The following is a 21,967-nucleotide window of genomic DNA, read 5'->3' as shown; positions in this document are numbered from 1 at the left end:
AATTTGAAGATGGATAGAAACCGCCCACAAAGGGCTCTCCCACTAGAGCGAAAAACAGCGAGAAATATAAGATACGAGATACTTAAAATATTGACATTGTGTACGTGTATATATATATATACATATACATTTATAAGATATAAATCGGGAATTGTATGCAAACTCATCTCAGGGACCGTTTAAACTTTCTACCAAAGAAAAAACAAAACAATTCCAATCGAAACAATTTCAATCTCAAATAATTTATAGATTTCATTAATTTTTTTGGGGGTTTAACCCCAAGCAAAATGTGACGAAGAGGATTTTCCTCCTTGTTTTTGAGTTAGCCGAATAAGTTAAAGCGAAATTAATCAATGAAATATTGTAATCAAAATAACTTGGCCCCACTTTATGCTTAAAAAGCTAGATAAGTGTAAGAAATCGAAATTTTTATGTAAGAAAATAATAAATATATATTTAACATAATGTATATATAAAATATATATAAAACATAACCCAAAACGAAGAAGAAGGACCGTGCGCACGTGCATCGTAAGAGGTGATAAAACTGTACCTTTCAAATTTTTCGTATTTCACGAAACTGTTGGAGTGATTCGGTAGTTTTTGGAGACATAAAGACGGACATACTCATTAATTTGCCTTTCGCAGTATTCGATAATGCATCTACACGATGGCACTTTCTTGCTAACCTATGTGTTCACCACATGCGTTACAAATTGTTTGATAAACTCAATGCACTTTTTTTCTAAAGTAGATTTTAATACATTGTTTCTAAATTATCAAATATTGCGTATATATATACCCGCCCACAGATCATATTTAAAAAAAGCAAAGCTTTTATGAAGAGCATCAATGCTAAAAAAAAATTGTAAATTTCAATGCACCAGCAAAATGAAAACGATCAAGGAAACTTATCGGAAAGAAATAAGAAAAACAAACAACATGTAAAGGAAATGTTTGATACAAAAAAAATTAAAAACGGAGAAAAATCAATCAAAAGCACATATGAATGGTTTCAGTATCCCAACAACGTTTGAGTTCTGAGCAATCAGTAACGGATCGTACGCTTTTAGCAAAAATCTTTCAAGATCACATGAGTTCGCTCTCAATTTCATTTCATTTAATAAGTGCGCTATTTCGTCTGGTGTTTTTTGTTCAAAGTTCGTGTAGATTAGTAACTGTTATAAAAATGAAAAGCACAAGCAAGAACTCTCAAACTCTTGTTAATTGTTTTTCTTAATATCATTTCAAATATTGTTTACTTTTGAAGCGGTTCGTAGTCACGGCAAATTTTTTCACATGTGCGAAAAGACAAAATTAAATTCAAAATTAAAATTTCAATAATCATTAAAACAAATGAATAATATTTACACTTACATAACAACTAAATTTCAATTTTGAATTGATTCGTTTAAAAAATGTCGCCAATTAAAATTTTTCGCCGGGTCTACAATCATCCATTATATCCGCATGTTAGTTGTATTGATTATGTTGTGATTTATTTAACTCCGAACGCACCGAAATGTGCAAAGCTACCGCAATTAAATGATTTCGATAATTTTGAATTGTTTGAACAAAAATCGTACAACGACAGCGTCAACAACAACGCGTTAATAATTAATTATAAAAATGGCAATGACTTATCAGCAAGTACCTAAGCATAAAAAATCAAACACCTGTGGACGATATTAAAATTTGTTTAATTTTTTTTTTTTTTTCTATGTAGATGAGCGCAAAAAGACGTCTCTACCGACTATACCTACTATAAATTACACGGTAGGCAATCGCGACACTTTAACTTCGGTGGCTGCTCGATTCGATACCACTCCATCTGAATTAACACATTTAAATCGTTTGAATAGTTCGTTTATTTATCCGGGTCAACAATTACTGGTACCCGATAAGAGTGCTAAAGATAATGTTTCAACAAGTTCCGGTGGTACGGACGAAAAAACTGCTGGTCTTAGTGCTTCGGGCAAATCTAGTCCAGTCGAGCCCAAATTGTCCATCGATGAGCAAAATGATGATAGCGGTAAGTTATATAGAAATTGATGATAATAGAACTTGTATCTTCCTTTCCTTTTTTTTTCGTAAATAAAAACGGAGGTGGAATTATATTTTGCGTTTTTTTTTTTTTTTTCGGTTATTAAGAATGAAAAGGTGTTTTTATTTTTTTTTGTTTTTATTATATGGATTATTAGTGCTTTAAGATAAAAAAAGCTGATATATTCGGATTGAAAAACTCGAAATATATATATATTTTAAATAATATGGTAAATAAAACTGCCATATTTAAAAATATTTAGATTTGATTCACATCAGCTGTTCGATAAAATTTTAATTTTTTTAAATTTCCACTGTTATCGTGATGCCACACAGTGCAAAATTTGTGAAATTCTGAAATGTTATCAAAAGCTTGTGAAATTCAATTGAGTGCCTTTTTTCTACAAGCAGAAGAAGAAAAAGGAGAAATTCAATTGCAAAAAAGGAAAAACAAGTTGTAATCTCTTACAATTTGTAATTACAATTTACATTCTAAAGAATTCTTGGGTTTCTATACTAAATGTATCCACTTGTTTTTAACGCCCAGGAAAAGTAACCACACAGTGCATATAGGATATATGATTTAAATAAAGTAAACGAGTCAATTTAGCTATCATTTTGCCATTGGCCCAAGATTACTAAAATCCAGACCATAAACTGAAATTTTAGATATATATACCCTTCACCGAAGGCCAGGTATAATGAGGGTGATTCGCCCACATTTACTTTAAAAATCGAGGAATAAGTGTAATTTCCATTTAACAGCATATTCGTATCTAAAATGTAATGGGAAATGCTTCTTAAGATTATTTGAAATATAATTTCTACAAACCAACTGGCCCGTGTACAATTAGAACGCTTCTTTTCCATTTTCATACTTATTACTGAATCCTTAAGATGCTGAGTCGATTTAATTACCTCGTCCTCTGTTAGAATTTTTACAATGGCTAAAAGTAAAGTACAAAATTTAAAGGCAGAACAAGTTGAAATTGTTCTTTGTAGCCGCAAACATGATTCAAATTTGATGGTAGTTGGTGAAGTTTTATCTTCAGGGAAAAATGATGCTCTCACTTTGTTTGTAAAACAAATTCAAGAGTGAAATTGAAAACTTTAGCTTCCGTTAGGATATTCGAAAATCACGTACTAGAAAGCTAGCTTTCGTTTTGGTATTCAGGAAGCAAAAGCGAAAGTTAAACTTTTCATACGTGAATACTACCAGCTATTCTGCAAAAACAGCTGATTACCTAAGCTAAAGCTAACATCAACGAAGAGACCCCCCCCCCCCCCTCCCCTTTAACCACGCCACTTAAAGTTGGTTGTTGAACTTTTCCATCAAATCTGGCAACATTATTCTAACATTGACATTTTCACCTAAAACACTAACACCCATATGTTTTTCTCTCAATAAAAAAAATACGTTTATTTTTTTCGTAGTACGTCGTGCGGTTTTGTGCAATAAAAAACGGCAATAAAGAAATTCAGTTGATTAGAATATTTATTTAAAAAATTTTTCTCATGATTTTGTATATCATATGAAAACAAAAATTTCTATTTGAATTGTAATAGAAAAATAAATAAATTGCAATGCATACGGCTGTGTTTTGGCGCAACGGAGGTGATTAATTTTTAATTGTATTATGTACATTTTAGTTATTGTAAAAAAATTTATGAAATTTCATGCTTAAGTAATTTTTTTTTTTTTTTTTTTATGAATAAACATGCCGTATAATGTTGTATTCATGTATTAAAAGAAACATAGAAAATAACAACCGGCTTGTGATGACGTATAACTGAGTTATTTTCTTTTGCGGTTAATCTGTGTTTGATATATGTTTATATATGTGTTTTTATTAATTAGAGCAACTTCCATCTAATAATAATAATAATAATTTCTATTGGCATGAACGACTTATTGACTTTTGTCCAACGGAAAGCATTTATTTTAATATCATTCTTCATATCCAATCCTTCAATATTTTTACATCCATACAGAATTATCAAAATATTTAGATGCAATTTTCAGAACCGACAAACTATATTTACTTTAGAACAAATCTTCTAGACATTCTAGCTAAAGAAATTCACCGACGCAATCCAAAAGGTTAAACCTGATGTGCAAATGTCAATAAACGACATTTCGGGAAATTTCAGACTAATTTCAATTTTTGCAATCATAGGCATTATAGCAACATTTAGAAGATAGGCTCAGCCATGACTGAATTGAGTTAAAGCCTGTGTTGGTCAAGGGTATATAGGGATATAAATAATATATAGATAAAATATATAATATCTACCTATATATATCTCAATCACTGTCAATTCGATTTGCGACCATCAGCTGAAAACACATACACTAAGTTTCAACCTTCTATTTCAATAATTTAATGGTAACTTACGAAAGGACAACTGTACAGGTGGATATATATGGTTAAGCTAATCTGATAGCTTGACAGTTATCACCAACAGGGGTACGCTTGGACGATAGAAATCAGCTGGAAAGGAGGTTAAATCGAAAGTGAGTGAAGGCTAAAAATGCAAGGAATCCCTATTAAAAGTCGTAACAACTGCAATGACAAAATTAGTATACCCGCGCAAAATGGCATAATGGCTATAAAATCATTGCCTCTTAAAACAGTAGGAATGGGTATGTGACATTCGGTCGGAAACCAATATTATTTTTTATTTATTTTTTTTGTCTAGTATTTTAATAGAAATTTCTATGATAAGATTTACAGTTTACACGTATGGTGTGATGAATTCTTTTTTTAATTTTGCACATACTAGAGATCCGAGAGTCACGTTTTCCACTTTCAAATTTAATTGTTTCAATTTAACAATGAATTATATCAAATTCGTAATTATAGATATATTGGAGAGTCTGCGTCCTGGTTCCCCAAAGCCTGGCCGCATAGAAAGGATTGACGTTAGCGACCGCAGTGATATGAATAAGGCGGATGATCCTATAATTACTCAGCGCTTTCTCAAAATCAATGTACGTCATATAACTGATGGTCAGGGAGTCGTGGGCGGCGTTCTTTTAGTTACGCCGAACGCGGTAATGTTTGATCCTAATGTCTCGGACCCACTGGTTATTGAACATGGTCCAGAGAGCTATGGCGTAATCGCTCCCATGGAATTGTGTGTTAATGCGGCCATATTTCATGATATTGCCCACATGCGCGTATCTGGTGGAGCGGTTATTAGTGCAGATAACACAAACACAACTGAGAAACCAGAAATTTATTATCCAAAAGCAGTATTAGAAGCTCAGATAGTCGGCGCAGATAACGAAAAGAGTCAGACACAAATAGAGGAAAGTAAAGACGATGAAAGTGCGGAAGCTAAGGCCCAAACAGAAGCAGCAACTAAAGTGCAGGATGTAGAAAGCGAGACTGAAGTAGGTACAAATGATTATCGAAATGTTTCCCCATTTAAAATAATACGATGTACTGTGTGCTATTTTGTGTATTTCAAAAGCAGGATCATGGAAAATCTGTCGAAGCCAAAGATAGTACGAAGACTGAGATCGGTGCTGAATCTTCAGGCGTTGACGCCAGCAACGAGCAAGAAAGGAAAGTACAGCAAATTACCGATACACGTACAACGCTAGAGGAGAGACGTAAAAGCCTTCTGGATCATCATTGGGCTATACCAAGTAAAGACAGGTATGGGTGTTTTTTGTTGCTTCAGCTTTTTTGTCACATTTTCAAAAATTCATTTTTTTTTTTAATTTAATTTGATATTTTTCATTTGCCATTTTATGCTTTTTTTTGTTGTGTGTGGGATTTTTGCTTTTATTCTTAATCATCTTTACATACGTTTTTGTTTGAGTTGTGTTTGACATGCTGCGTATGCACATTAACATAAACACGCACACGCACACGTACTTAGATTAAATTTATCTAATTCCCGAAGATCATCGGAAGATGAAGGCGATAACGAATCCAATGCTACGGCCGATAGTGGAGCAAGAGGCCAAGATGGCCATTCAGCCACCTCCTCAATGAGCGGTGCTATTGGTAATCTAAGCGGCGCTGGTCTAGCATCAATGGATCTGGAACAACTAGAACAGCTAACGAAACAATCATGTTACGATTCTGGCATCGATATACGCGAGCCGATACCAAATGTACAACCGATACCAAAGAAAACCGTTTACAGTGATGCTGATATTGTATTGAGCTCTGATTGGGTGCCACCGAAACCTATATCAACCACACCACTTAGTGAATCGCCCCCGCGTTCTAGTGGTATGCCGACTTGTCAAAGCCTAGATGCAGGTACCGGTGGAACACGTAAAAAGACCTCAAGTGTCAGTTTCAGCGTAGACGATAATAGTGAAGGTCAGTTAACCAATGTCATGCCAGTTGACAAAAATGCTGATAAGAAAAATAAGGTAATCGTGTACGATTATAAAAATGATTCATTAATTCACGTTTGACTTTCTTTATACGATCTTTGTTTAGATGTTAAAACGTCTGTCGTATCCTTTAACCTGGGTCGAAGGTTTGACCGGTGATGCAACTTCTAGTGCGGTCGCTGGTGTTAGCAAATCAATCGATACTGATTCAGCCCCTAATACCGGCGATTCGAATCAGAGTGTGTTTTCAAAGGTGTTTTCAAGGTAAATGCTTAGAAAAATGTATAACCTTAAGTTTATCGTGCAATTAGGCTATGGGAATGAAATGGACTTTTCGATCTTAAAGAGAAAATGTGTAATGAATATGTCTTAATAACATACTGATTACTTGTGTTCTTTTTACATTTTTTCCTTTTTTTAATTAATGAAAAAAAAAACGTTAAATGCTTTCATATATTGGATTTGGCAAAATAATCAAAAAAAAAAAAATCTCCTTTTCAAATAAAAAAAAAAAACATTTACACAACACACATCACTGCTTACAAAATCATATACGACACTTAATACATCAATCCATGATTAATTTTATTATATTCCCAAAAAAAAAAAAAAAAAAAAAATTAACTAAAAATTCAAAAAAAAAAATTTATGTATATCAGTTCACCCATTACTTTGGTATCAGAGTTGGGTGGGAATTTGTTTTCGAAAACACCGTCCGAAGACTCTAGTGGTTCTCCGGTGCCTCCCTTAACACCGCATTCCACTCATTCTGAGGGTCATATTCCCACTGGGTAAGATGCGATGCCTTTGGCTTTAAGCAGTCAAGCTTTTAACCATTCATACAATAGGCTCAGTTAAATTTAATGTTGTTTTAGACGAAAGGCTGTTTGTTGTGGCTTGCGTTCTCATCTTCCATAAACTTTTCGAGTGTATGTATGTGTGTGTGTGCGTGTGTGCGTGCGTTTGTATGCTTATAATTTATATATATACTTGTGTAAATAATTAACTAAGCTTATTTCAATTATACTTAAACGCATACATACAATAATACATATATATATATATATATATATATATATTGTGTGTATGTATGCAAGTGTAAGATCGTGTTTTGTTTATAAATTTAACACAAATTGAGTTTTTTTTGTAGAATAGCACTGTTCGTGTTTTCTAATTTCTCGATAAGACAACAAATTTAAGTAAAAATAAGTGAAAAAGGTTTCATGTGTCCATTATCTCATTCATCGCATAGCCCTTTAAATTCAATATTTCTTTATTATCTTTCCTAATCAGCACCAAGCTTTCTTTTTTCTTCTTCTAAATCACTTTATTTTTAATCATTTATTTTCAAATTAATTTCAATTGTTATCAAATGGTACTATGTACTATGTTCTCTCTTTCTCAATCTCTCTCTCTCTCTCTCTCTCTCTATTCTTACTTTAATTAGTGTTGTTGTAAATTTTGCTAAATGCTACGTTTCGAAATTTTTAGGAATATTAATAATAAAAATAATATTTCTTTTTTTAATTTAGACGTTCCTCAATTGGTACCTTCATGCGTCCCACATCTTCGGAAGGTAGTTCGTCAGCAATTAAAACAAAAGAAGTTAAAGTTCAACCGAAATTAGATTATCGTTCAATGGTTTCTGTGGACGACAAGCCAGAATTGTTTGTTAGTGTTGACAGTAAGTAATTTTTTATTTATAAAGTTCAGTCTGTTATTTTTTTAAATGCTCTGTTGGTAAAACCTAGCAAGAAAGGCAAAATCTTATCCGATTTGATGAAACATTTGCGTATAATATTTAATTGTAATATTTCTATTAGGTCGAGTCACAACTAACTTCCGATGCAGCTCGGTAGAATCTCTTTCGTTCGTATTTACCCATACCCGCTATACGTCACCGAAACAAACGAGTTTTTCTTTTCACTATATAGATGAGGATTCAGTTAGTCTTCTGTCAACTGTTTTATGTGGTGCTTGTTACATTCAACCGTTTTTTCTAACCTCTGAACTGGATAGTCAAAAAGACTATATTCGACATGTAATGTTTTTTCAATTTAAAGAAGACAGTAGCGTTAAAGCGGCAATTGAAAAAATATGCATCGTATATGGCAGAGGACTGATAACTAGTCGGGCAGTTAGAAATTTGTTTGTAGAATTGCTTAAAAGACTGATCGTTTTTCCGACTTTGACAATAATCTTTTAAAGGCAATACTGGACCACGGCAATGAACAAGAGATATAGGAAAAATGTTGAATATCTCACAGTCAACTGTTACATTAATATAATTTTGTTATTCAAACAACTGAAGACTGGATGTACGCTCTCCACATATACCATACATATCTGTCTGTACCTTCTATTCACTTATATTATTACAACTTGACAACGTTTCATATGTTGGTTCTACAAATATAACATGGCGCTTTAAATATTTTATTAAGCGTAAACTAAAATGCTTTCAATTTTAGAAGGAAAAAATCAATTTTTTTCTGATAATTTTTTCAATTTTCCTAACATAATGTAATAAGAGCCAGAAGAAACTGTTTGAGATCAAATTTCTCTTTGCATGGGTTACTAATTGCATGGACAAATCGTGTAGCGACCTAGAACATCTATTATATTCACCCATGCCCCTAAACCTCCACCTTTCTTGGTTCAGAGCATCATACCGTGTCCGCCGTTGTAAAATGCTTGCCAAACACATGATGCCTGGTTCTGCAGATGACCTGACATTCACATAGAATATGATGGGACGTCTCCCTCCACCCCTTGACAGAATCTGCATGAATCGGTATCGGACGATGTCTTTCAGACGGTACCTGAGGGAATTATGATCCGTGTAGAAGCCCCTGAGTAAACGTAGGTCGCTTCTTCTTAGTTCCAGTAGTTTATATGCTATACTGGAAAATTTTATGAATGTTTTTGCCTGCCGTTGTCCTGCACATTGCTTTCAGCGGTAATCCGATTTCTACTGCGCCATTCACTTGACATTCATATTACATCCTGTCTATATCAAACATTAGGTGTTTGCAAAAATTTTGATCACTTTTTCACTTGAAAAAACGCACTTATTGCGGAAAATCGGTACAATACATATTAATCAAAATAGTTTCCAACATTGTGTACAATATTTTACAATATTTGAGGCAACGTGACGATATCGTGCCGGAAGAACTTTTATTGGTTTGGGAACGATCCACCCACCGACCGATTTTCGCACTTGTTCAACTTTGCAAACCCGCGTGCCAGCCAGGCCACCCTGTAGCGATCTGAACGAGTGCTAATCAGAAGGTGCCATGTCTAGTGAGTACACTGGGAGTGCCAGAACTTCCCAGGAGAAAGAAGAATTGTGAGCGCTCGGCGTACGCTGAATAAATTAATAATATTAAATGGAAAACGGTCATTGTATGTAAAGGGAGGTCAAAACCATCGAATTGAATCGTTATCTACACTGGCATTTTCCATTTCTTTATCATTTTTACCAGTATAAGTCGCTGATCAAAATTTTTGCAAACACCTAATATCGACCTTTGTTTTGGACAAAAAAAAAAAAAAGAAACGAAATTTCTTTCCGAAAAACCTAATCTGTATCTATATATCATACATATCTATATATCATATATACCTATATATGTATACATTGATTGCGTTACAGCCATGTGGAAGCTCGCCTATAGTAATACACAAAGCATATAAAAGAATGTTTTCGACAACATTACATTCTTTATTACGTTTAATTCTATTCTAAACTTTGACTTGGCAGGCAAACGTCACAACCCATGCATTAAATGTAAACAAATTATGCGGTTTAATTAACATAAGAGAATGTCTGTACTTAAGCAAGTGTAAATGCTAAGGCGTGTTGTAAGTAAACCATCAGCATACTTCTCCCGACTTTAGGACTTTCAGTGGAAATATTAATGCAATATTTATTTAATTTGTAAGCATGTTACCGCTAACAACTTTTACTTTTTTTTAGAACTTATACCTCGACCAGCCCGTGCTTGTCCTGATCCACCGTTGTATCTACGCTTACGTATGGGTAAGCCGACCGGCAAAACTATACCATTACCCACCTCGGTCATGTCGTATGGCAAAAATAAATTGAGACCTGAATACTGGTTTAGTGTACCTAAAAATCGGTAGGCTCTACTATATAATATAAATATATCTTTTCATAAATAATTTTAATGAAATTTATAAAAAAAAAAAACATTTATTTCAGTGTTGACGAATTATATCGTTTTATGAATACCTGGGTGCCTCATCTATATGGTGAATTAGATGAAGAACAAATCAAGAATCGAGGTTTTGAATTAATACAAGACGATACGGAATGGACTCAGAGTGGTACCAAAAAATCAGGTTCACGCTCTAATAGTCAAGAGGGCGAAGAGATCAGCGATTTAACACGCGAATCTTGGGAGGTAAGTTTTAACGTTTTAATCATTAAAAATTGTGCAAGAAAAAAAACAAATAAATAATATTATTACGGGAATAAGTTAAAATTCCTTTATGTCTTTATATATATATAACAAAAAAAGAAAGAAATAATTTTTCTTTAGTGTTGATAAAATTTATTAAAAATTTCTTTAATTATATTTTTTATTTCTTCATTTTCAAATCAAATGGAACGAAAATCAAAAAAAAAAAAATTATATATATTTATGTTATTAAACGCCGCTATAAATTTATTTTATTTCAACATTGTTTTTTTTTTTCATATTATCATTCGAAATTAATTCGAAAATGAAAAAAAATTTTTTTAAACAAATATCAGCTTCTTAAGGCTCCGTTTGCTAAGACCTACAGCATTATCAAAACGGCATCGCATGCCGCATCGCATGAAATGGATTTATTGGGCGGCGAGGTTAGGATTTATATATATATTTTCAATTAATTCCAGAAAAAAAAAAAAAAAACAAGACGGTCAACATTTTCTGTTTTTGTGTCTTTGTTAAACCGTTTGTTGTTAAAATTTTTTTTTTTTTTCGTTATAGTTGTGATTTATTTTATCTCTTTCTCCGTTTTGCTTTCAAAGTAGTAATACACACTTTTAATCGTCTGAACGCTTATTGAAAGTTCACCACTACTACTCACAGCACATTTTGCATTACCCACGTTGTGTGTTTGTTCGAATTGATATGTTTCGTTAGATTAAAGCAATCATTTCGTAATTATGTTTTAGCTACTAAACGATATTATGCAATAATCGTATTAGAACAAAACGTTCAATCACTACTTCACTTATCACATCTCATGGCATCCAATTTGCTATTAAGTCATTTATTAAATAACATGACATTCATTTTCTCATGACTTTCATGATATAAATTTGTGTTGAAGCGTTGATAATAAGTCATTAAAATCATTAGAGTAATATATTGCGCGATAATACGTGAATTAAGATGACAACTAAGGTAAGATTAAGGTTATGAAAGTGTAGGGTATGAAATTGAAGTGTTCTTCTTAATCGCTTTCGTCACTTGACTTTTGCAAACAAGGAATCGGAATCTTTTTATACAGCCAACAGTTGAATACACGGGTACACGGGCAATGTTAACAAAAAAAAAACAAAAAAAAAAAAAGAAAAGAAAACACATTTATCTTTCTTCGTAAGTAAGTCTTTCACGATTCGCCTTATGGCGAACATAACGAACATTCATACTTGTTCTTTTGAAATGCGTTCTTGTTGTGTGTTATTAAATGGAATTTCAATTTATTCAAAACTTGATATCTCATTTGTTATGCTTTTCTTTTGCAACGTTCTTCAATGCACGTAGGTGACAGAAAACCGGTCGCGTTCTTTTAATTACTCAGTCCGCCTTATTCAGGTAATCGACCCACTTTGCAAAGGCAAAAATGTTCCGTTAATATTTGTTTTTATTAAAAATACTTCTAAACAGAAATGAAATTCTTAATTTGACATCAAAGTATTCAATAAATATAAATATAATTAAACTAAGCTAACGTTCCGAATCCGTCGATATGTTATTGGAATTTTTTTAATTCACAAAAATGATCTGCATCATCCTAGACTTATTCCTGCTGATCAAGCCCTTTCATTACAGCGTATAAGCGTTGATCATTTAATAGTCAACTGAAGAATTCAATTCAGAATATGTTTCCTACATATATTTATACGTCTGTAATATTATATATATGCTATGTAAGCAAAAATATTTTGAAATTGAATATTGTTCGGATCACTATTGAATGATATACATCAAGGTACATATTTTTTTAATATATTTTATTAATTAATATATATAATAATACATTATCTCGTCTACCGTAAAATGTTTTCCAAGACTAGCTATTTCATAATGCAGCTTGACATGCAAGCAGAAAAGACATCTCATGATCAGCGAATTCAGTGGATTATTGAGACCAGTTGTAATTTAGCTTGAAGGCGCAAAGCCTACCATCCATTAGATAGGACTCGAGGAGATCCTAATCTATCATTTAGATTAACAAGAAAATGCTTAGGTTCCAGTGCTACTTTCCGTAATCGCTTAAAATCGTTATACAGCAAAAATACAACTATGTAATATTTCTTCAATTTCAAGAAAAGTCCTTGATATAGCTATTCTCTATAAAAATAGTCCAAAATATATCCAGTAGCCGGTCCCAGAACAGTGGGGCATTGCCCACGATTAAATACTCTGCACCATTTTCAGTTACTCTTATAATGACTTTTCCATATAAGGCTTTTGTATGGGAAGTGCTGGAGAATGTAGTCCGATCCGTACCAATTTCAATGGCTTTCGTCCTTGGAGCACAACAGGTCCGCGTATCAAATTTCATTAAAATGCAGTCTCAAGTCAAAAAAAAAAGGCGGCCGGACAGACAAAAGAGTTTAAATCGATTCAGAAAGGAGCTCAGAAAGGGATCCTGAATCGATCGATATAATAAAAGTCCGTCTGGGTGTTGCATACGTACGCAACAAAATTAATAATATCTCCTTGTACTACAAGTTGTATAGGGTATAAAAAATTAATTGTTACATTTATTTAATAAAAACGCCTACAAATTTCATATCTTATGGTAACAATGACATTTTTAACAATATATTTTACCGTTTACATGATTAATTTTGTTTCTCGAAATCATGTTTTAAAGAATTTGAAAATTAAAATTAATTACTGAGCGCATATAATTCCAGAGAAGTCCAAAAAATCACCGGTTTTAAGTGTAAAAAGTCTCTCTAATATTTGGAGTTCTGCGAGTGAGGAGGATCTAAAGGGAAAATTGCTCTACCTTAGGATCGATTTCTCTTTATGAGAACGATGCAGTGACGCTTTATGGATTTTCCTCTTTTAGATTTACCTTGTCATCCTTATCAAATCCTAGGTAGTGGTCTGCAATTCCTTCTTGTAATTTCTAGTAGAATCGAAGACACTGGAAAATATAAAAAATTTTCTCCTATTTTATACTTCCAAGGTTTGCCGGCTTGTTTTTCCACTTGCAACATGCTTTAGAAATCACTGATGTCATAAACTCGTATAACAAAGTCACAATGAATCCGCTACTACTATGTATCTCACAAGTCAATAAAGAGAAATGCGAAATATTATTAAGAATGATTTTGAATCATTAACAAGATATTAATCCCAAAATTGATCATCAAAGTCCAAATGACTGTATAATGAATTGACTATAAAAAACATATTTTAATCGGTTAACTGATAAGAAATGTCATAAATTTTACGGATGTCTTTCAAGATTGTTTGTACATTATTGTACAAGGAATTGGCACCGCGCCTTAAAAGGTCTATTGTTGTCACTGATGGATTTTCTAGCTTTAGGATTCTTATTCATAACATATCTGACGTGTTGAAGTGTTCACTAAACACCTGAGGTCTGATTCTTCAGATGGCCCTTCGCAGAATGAGCTTCAATAAGAGATCGGAGGTACACGTCTTTTTCAGTTGATACTTGAATGATTTGTGACTCGTGTAGAAGCTAATTACCAAGCGTAAGGCGGTTGTTGTACCGGGACATCTTACAAACTCTTTCTAATGTCGTGCATTTCCTCCTTGCTGATATTATCTTTGCCTATTGATATGTCTTCATGGCCACATAAACATTCTGGAGTAGTCATGAACTTTCGCTATCTGGCTCTTGTCAGCCGGGCCGTCAGCTCTCTTATTGTTTTTGACGATGAGATCCCATCGCTTTGAATATCCAGGCGTGTTTGAGAAAAGTTCGATCGATTTGTTTTAAAAGTAGCGGTTACAATTTTACTCCCATCAAAATCACCAGTTTTCGAAAATTTTCCATTTATTTTGAAAAGTTGTTATATGCATACGTGGACTGGTATTTAATAGCGGGGCATGATTCACTATTGTGTGTTTAATTGTTTCTTAATATATTATGATCTGGAACTTACGAAGCCTGACATCTAAAATTAAAAATTACTTAATTGCCCAAGAATTCGATCTCAATTATTGAAAATCTTTATATAAAAAAGGCAAATATCTGCATGAGTTGTCGAGTAGATAAGAACCGCAATTACCAAGCCAGTGCTCGCGGGTTCAAATCTCAAGTGAGGCAGAGTTTTCTTTAGACGTAGGCATAGTGAGTGCTTAGCCGGTAGAGTGATAATGTTGTCGATAGTTCCCCACGAGGTTGTGGTCAACACCTCCTCATTTCTTTCTCTTTCTTCTCTTCTTTCTCACAATCACCATGTTACACGAATAGGGGACATCCCCTGAGAGATTGGTCATAATAAAAAAAAAAAAATGTTTTTCCGTTTTTTAAAAGAATCTCACAAGCAGTTTGTAGATAGAATGCAAAAATACTGATAAAGTGTATACGATATGTGGAATATAATTTATGAATGAGTGAGTGAATCTTTCTTCTGTTTTTTTTTTTTTTCAATCGATTATCGTACTCAAGCTTGTGGAGCACATTTTAAAAATTTCAACTCAACCCGAACGCTACATTTTTCTTGTTTTCATTCTTGTTTTTCTCTTCTTTTCTTATCGACATATATGATCCGTTATACTGGGGTTGAGATAAGACTTTAAAAAAAAAAATTTATTATTAAATTTCAATACCTTGGACGGTCTTGCATTGCAATCTATTGGTGGCCATCTTTGCATGCTATCGCTTCAATGAAAACACTTGTACAAGCGAAAGTGTGCGATTTAACACGCAGCATAAATTTTTATCGCACTTATTGCTTATGTTCTTCTTAACTTCCTGTACAATTTATAATCTTAATTATTCCATTAACGATCAGTATTTATTTCGAGATGAAAATAAATTATAATACGTACCACTACTTGTTACAGAAGCTTATAATTAGCAAGAGATTAAGGTCGTGTGACTGCCACGCATATATACACATGTACTCCTTTACACAATAAATGCATTCGAAGATTAATTTATATATAAAACATTTCTTCCATCAACTAAACAAAATTCATTACACATCTTATGAAATAAGGGTGAATGCGCGTCCTTTTCCCAAAATGTTGCATCCATGAATTAAACAAAATAAATGGGTTACACATCTTGTGAAATAAGGATGAATACGCGCTATTTTTTCGAAACCTTTCTCCCATGAACTAAACCAAACTCATGACACATCGTGTGAAATAAGGATGAATGCGCGCCACTTTCTCAAAACGTTTTTCGTATGAACTAAACAACATACATTAAGCATCTTGTGAAGTAAGGGTGAATGCGCGTCCTTTTCCCAAAATGTTGCATCCATGAATTAAACAAAATAAATGGGTTACACATCTTGTGAAATAAGGATGAATACGCGCTATTTTCTCGAAATCTTCCAGTTAATGGGAACTAAACCAAACTAATTACACATCGTGTGAAATAAGAATGAATGCGCGCCACTTTCTCAAAACGCTTTTCCCGAGAACTAAACAAAATGCATTACACATCTTGTAAAATAAGGATGAACACGCGCTATTCTCCCAAAACGTTTCTCTCATGAACTAAACGTTCTCCCAAAACGTTTCTCCCCTGAATTAAACCCTAACACATATCGTGTGAAATAAGGATGAATTCGCGCTTTTTTTCTAAAACGTTTCTCCCATAAACTAATCAAAACGTTCGCTATTTATATATTAGGATAGAACAAGGCTTAAGAAGCGTTGACGATCGACAATCATCATTATGGTATTCAAATTTCTTTTTTCTGCTTATTTTTGAATCTGCTTTGTGATCGCAATTCTCGATACATGAAAATTGGCAGAAAATTATTCAAAGCTTCAGAAATTTTGAAATCAATTACAAATAGAAAATTAGTGGTATATTTGGAACACCAAGAAATACTGATTGGAGACCTCATGAAGTTTATAATACTGCGATCAAAAATGAAGACCAATGTAATCGTTTTTTTCCAAAACTCTCAATGTTTTCCAAATCTATTTCGTCACAGTCTAAGTAGTCCGTCTTGGATACTATACATTTTTTTGCCAATGTTTGTTCCAATCCTCGAAATAGTTGTTGTAGGCAATCTCCGGAATGATCTTCAAGGCTTTTTGCGATTCAGCTTTGTAAGGACATATTCAGCGACGCTCGTTTTGGTCCAACAGGTATCTGTTTCATCTGTTCTTCTTTACAGCAAGCAGTTTGTTATTGACTTGTGAGTATCATAGGGAGGGTGTATGCTATAAGTAAGAACGGAATAAGAATATCACGTTCGAAATAATACCGTTTCACAATAACTGACATACTTCGAACTTGAACAACTAACCGACTGGCAACGTCAGTTCGATTTCGAAGTGGAGAAAAAGATTCCACATCCTCTTCCTTCTGGATCGAACCGCCGACTAGGTATCACACCACCGTCCGAAACAAAATCCGTCATCATCCGCTGGAACTACATGCTATAGGTGCCGAATTGGAGATATTATTACAGAAAGCCATCCATTCCGCCCGATGGCCACTGACGATAGGCGATTTAAGTTAAGTGTGGATATCGAAATTTTAATTTTTTAGCCGCTATGTCCTTTATGAGCAATTGCATCCCGCTGAGACCAGAAATAAAATAATTTTTCCAAGTAGAAACAATTACTAAACCTCCAAAAGACTATCCCTGGATTATTAGTTTAGGAAGTAGCCAGAAGTTACACGGGACTAAGTCAGGTGAATACGGTCGTTGTTAAACGCTATGGGTTGAATTTTTAACGAAAGGTTCTCGAAGAAGCAATGCAGAAATTGGGTGTTTTTCGTATCCATGGGTCAGCTGAAACAAGAAATATTTTTGAAATTCGGCGCAACTCCGCAGTTTAAGCGGAATATTAGTCTTAATTTTTGATCACAGTTTTATATATGCGCTCCTAATCGGCGAAAGAAGGAGCTAAACTAGCCCCCTTTGTCTACCTGTAGGGGCATTCATAAGCCGCTAAATAAAAGGGAAAATCCCGTAGATAATGATGATGCGTATTTCCCTTAGTAGGCTTTGTGTTAATTATATTTTAAATAAAGTTAAATTTCATCGAAAAACGTAAAGAATTTATTTGTAAATCTATGAAAAGGGCGTTGCGGATAAGGAGTGATCAGTCACATTAGTCTATCTTGCATTATTCACGTAATTTCATGATAAATGGATTAGAAGGCTCAAAAAGGCCACATTAAGGGGCTTGCTTGATGGAAAAATCCCTTTTTTTCGCTTTATATTCATCTCCATTTCAAGCCTCGGTTTACTCTTGAAACTCAAAGATCTGTGGACGTCAGATCTGTGGATGTGCCTTTCATCCGATCGAAGTGATGCAAATAGCATCGTCATCCATTCTGACCTACGGCGATCTTAACTATTGTTTTAAAGGCTGGAAGAAACATGCGCACAAGTGCACTCTATTCGAAGATTGGGATTACGTTAAAGAAATTTGCAATGTGTTTACGTTATATTTAAAAAGTCTTTTCAATGCAATGTTGTATATATATTTACTCTGCAAGTCATATACATGTATATGAAATCGATTTGAAATATTTGCAACCAGATGAATACAATCGTCTTACTTAGTCGCCTGAAGATATACCGGACATCCCCTGAGTGATTAGTCATTTTGAAAAAAAATTTTAAATTTCCTTTAAAAAGATGATGTTTTTGATTATCATTTGTTACTATGACGTTCTGTTTTTGAATTTGTCTCAACATCTTTGTTTACTAATTACATTGGTGTAAAGAATGCAGGCAGCAATTTGTTCCATTGTTTTTATTTTATTTTATTCGAATTATATTTTAACCAAAAAAAAAAAAAAAAAATTAATTTACAAAAACTTGTTACTGTAAATGTATTCAACTTCTAATTTGACTCTTTTGTGTATATAATAAAATGTTTATTTTTAAATTAAAAAAAAAAAATACGTAATTAAAAACAAATTGAAAATAAATTTTTAATTACTTAATTTCGGAACGTTTTAATTAAGTTTTCTGAGATGAATTCAATCAGTGAATTAGGAGAGAAAATAACATAGAAAAGATACGCACTTGTGACTTAAGGGTGTGTATTCCAGATATTTAAATTAACTATTCAGGCAGTTCATAGCGTGGCGCATACTCAAAAGTAAAAAATATATGCAACTATTCACACTTTTTTTGCGAAATCACTTACTATGTGCCGTAAAAGGCTTACCTTTTTACCATGTTCAAAAATAAAGGGAATCTTAATATAAAAATGTCAGTGGTTCGGAAAACAGGCAATTTTTAAATTTGCATATTTATATAGATCTATATAGATCTTGCAGAGCTCTTCTATTGCGTTTGTTGTGTTAGTTTATTAGGTCGTAATTGATTTAAATCGGGATCGAGTTTTTAATTTTTCCTTTTAGGTTATGGTTGATCATTCGAATTGAGTTGTTACGGTGCAATTCACTAAATCAGTAAACTGTCTGTTTATCTGTCTCTTGCTTAAAACTATGATTATAACTTTTATCTAGGAGAACAACTTTGGGATTATACATTTTTTTACTATTCTTTTTGGATTAAAAATTTTCAAAGATCGGTTCAAAGCCACTTTTTCCCATTTTCTGGGGTCTTAATTTTTTCTTTATCAAGCAAAAGTAGAGCTTTTAGACGGTATATGAGGGGGCAAAGCCCATATTTCTCCTTATCGGGCACACCGAGGCACACCTTCGCATTTCCCCATTTCGTATGCCTTCGGGCAGCCTGGGGTGAAGTCTTCACGACGTGTTCCCATTAAGATATATTTGTGAAGTTTGAAAGCCTGTACTCTTCCATAATTGCCAAGAAAGCAGTGTGTCCCATCCGCCATGTTTGTTGTAAAACCGCACAAAAAAAAAGTGAACACATCATACTACATCATATACAACAAGTAAGAACATAGTCGGGCAACACAGACAATTAGATGCTCTACACCACTTTGCCTAATTTAGTTGCTCACTCCTTTTGATAATAGTACGAAAAATTTGACTTTCTCTCCATAAAAAGGCCTGCCTTTCATGACAGCCCCTTCATATGTTAGGATATCAAAAATAGATCTATGTAAATTAAAATTCGGATCCAATGCCGTTAATTTCTTTGCTCAATCACTACTGGGGGCTAATTTTTAAACCCTTTTACCATTCATGAGAGAAAAATAAGATCCAAGGCCCATGTGCTTCAAATTTAATATACTTAATATTTATGTCAAATTATTATCATGGACAAATTTTCATGATAAAAAATCAACAATTAGGCCTTTTTGGCATACAAGGATTTACCTAACTGGTGAGTCCTTATATACGGTGGTATCCACTTACTTTATGAAATGAAATATTCAAATTTAGACCTACGTACCATATAAGGATTCGCTTTTCATAAAAAAGGTTATGTGAGCGGGCGTTCAAAAAATTGCCTCAGCTGGACCAAATTTTTCGAAACAGTTTACAATGCCGAAGAACTATTCCAAAACGAGTTTATTTGTTCTACCTACAAATAACCGGAAATAGGCTATCGGTATCTTCAAAACTAAAACAAGCAAAACCCCTATGATAGGTCACGATTTACCATTAAATACCTTACGACACCCACAATTAATCCCATAAAGGCTTTTCAAAATGCGGCGTTATATGGAAAGTGGTCGAAAAACAGAACCGACCTGAACCATTTTCGATAGCATTCGTCTTTGGATTTAAGCTCGCCAGTGTACCGACTTTCATTAAATTATCTTAAAAATTGTAACATTTAAGTTGAAACAAAATCCATGAGCAGACAACAGACGGACAGACAAAAGTTTACATCAACTCGTAAAATGATTTTGAACCGATTGATATAATAAAAGGTGGCTCTATTTTAAGCCTTTCTGGGTGTTTACATACGTCCGCACACACTTGATACACCAAAAAAGTGGTGTAGGGTATAATTACGATAAGCTACGGGTAAAAGCGAAGATCTTCATCTGGGTTTGGAATCACCATCGTGATGGACAAGTTAGGGCTGAGTGTAGATAGAAGTAGTGGATAGCGATGTCCCTTGGCTGGGACTAGTCATTTGATCTTTTGGACATCTTTCAGAAAACACTTAAAGCATCCCATATATGTATGGTGATCGCAAGATTACGCGCACAGACAAGCCCCGTATATGAATTCTTTCTTCAAAATTACATTTACATTACAAATCTTATGTGACAATAAATGTTTTTCACATTATGTTGACTATGAGCAGTGCCTAAAGCATTTAATAATAATAATAATAACCATAGCGAAAAAAAAAGGTGTTCAAACCGCGTATTCTGTTTTCTTCATCGTATGATTGACGAGATGTGTGTGGCATATGAAGCGAAATAAGTAAACCGACCGAGCGAGCGATACAACACCACTTTTGTTATTTTATTTTATTTTTATTTCCTTCTCCCCATCATAAGCGTCAGTCAACGTATTGCTATCACAACACATCATTCGTATCTTGTGCTTGTGGTTTTGCGTGTGTGTATGTGTGTATGTTTGTATGTACGTATGTTTTTCTACATACGTTTGTGTAAACGTTTTAAACTCGAGTCAAGCCCCAAGCCAAGTTTTGCTTTTAGACAACATTTTATGCGAATTCCCACAGTCACAATTTGTGCTTCTTAGGCGTTTGTCGTGGATTGTGAAACTCTGTTGACCAAAAATTGCAAGAAAAAAAAAAAAGAAAATTAAAAAAGAAAACCAATCGGAAATTAATTTAAAAAAAGAAAAAAAAAAAAAAAAAGAAGAAAAACGTAAAAGAAGACGAAATCTTGTGACAAAGCGAAACTTTAACCAACTTGTGTACTTTTGCATAATTCATATTCAATTAATAAATATTAAAAAAATTTTTACAAATATTTCTGAAAGTACAATAAAATAAAAAATCATTTAAAAAAAATAAAATATATATACAAACACTCGTTCAACTAGTTTACATTCAGTTAAAAAAAAAAAACAAGAAACAAAAAACATATTTTTTTTGTTATATTAAATGAAATCCGAAGAATCTACAACAGAAGGAAAAAAGATGAGCGCGAAAACCATAAAATTCTCAAAAATTGCCAAATATATTAGAAAAAAGGTAATAAGTGAACCGCATTTGTGCTCAGCAAAGCACCTGCAAATACGAGGTGTGTT

The 21,967-nt window shown here is 33.4% G+C and overlaps 1 protein-coding gene across 15 annotated transcripts in view; it reads left to right on the top strand.

Moving 5' to 3' along the window:
- The window catches only part of LOC119638072 (TLD domain-containing protein 2), a 239,532-nt gene that overhangs the window by 163,958 nt on the left and 53,607 nt on the right, over positions 1–21,967 (top strand). For 3 of the 15 annotated variants that reach the window (XM_038034689.1, XM_038034681.1, XM_038034677.1), the window contains 10 exons: positions 1,727–2,032; positions 4,908–5,440; positions 5,521–5,708; positions 5,935–6,439; positions 6,510–6,667; positions 7,063–7,194; positions 7,936–8,087; positions 10,386–10,548; positions 10,632–10,833; positions 11,187–11,276. In XM_038034689.1, the coding sequence (XP_037890617.1) occupies positions 1,727–2,032; positions 4,908–5,440; positions 5,521–5,708; positions 5,935–6,439; positions 6,510–6,667; positions 7,063–7,194; positions 7,936–8,087; positions 10,386–10,548; positions 10,632–10,833; positions 11,187–11,276 (2,429 nt within the window). Of the gene's footprint in view, positions 1–1,726; positions 2,033–3,586; positions 3,659–4,907; positions 5,441–5,520; positions 5,709–5,934; positions 6,440–6,509; positions 6,668–7,062; positions 7,195–7,935; positions 8,088–10,385; positions 10,549–10,631; positions 10,834–11,186; positions 11,277–21,967 lie in introns of those variants that run through there. The other 12 variants (XM_038034688.1, XM_038034687.1, XM_038034678.1 and 9 more) reach the window with 11 other exon arrangements.

This window comes from Glossina fuscipes, unplaced genomic scaffold (assembly GCF_014805625.2).
Source record: "Glossina fuscipes isolate IAEA_lab_2018 unplaced genomic scaffold, Yale_Gfus_2 73, whole genome shotgun sequence".
NCBI classification, from domain to species: domain Eukaryota; kingdom Metazoa; phylum Arthropoda; class Insecta; order Diptera; family Glossinidae; genus Glossina; species Glossina fuscipes.
Note: the sequence above shows the minus strand (reverse complement) of the source record. Positions and strands in the feature narration are given on the sequence as shown.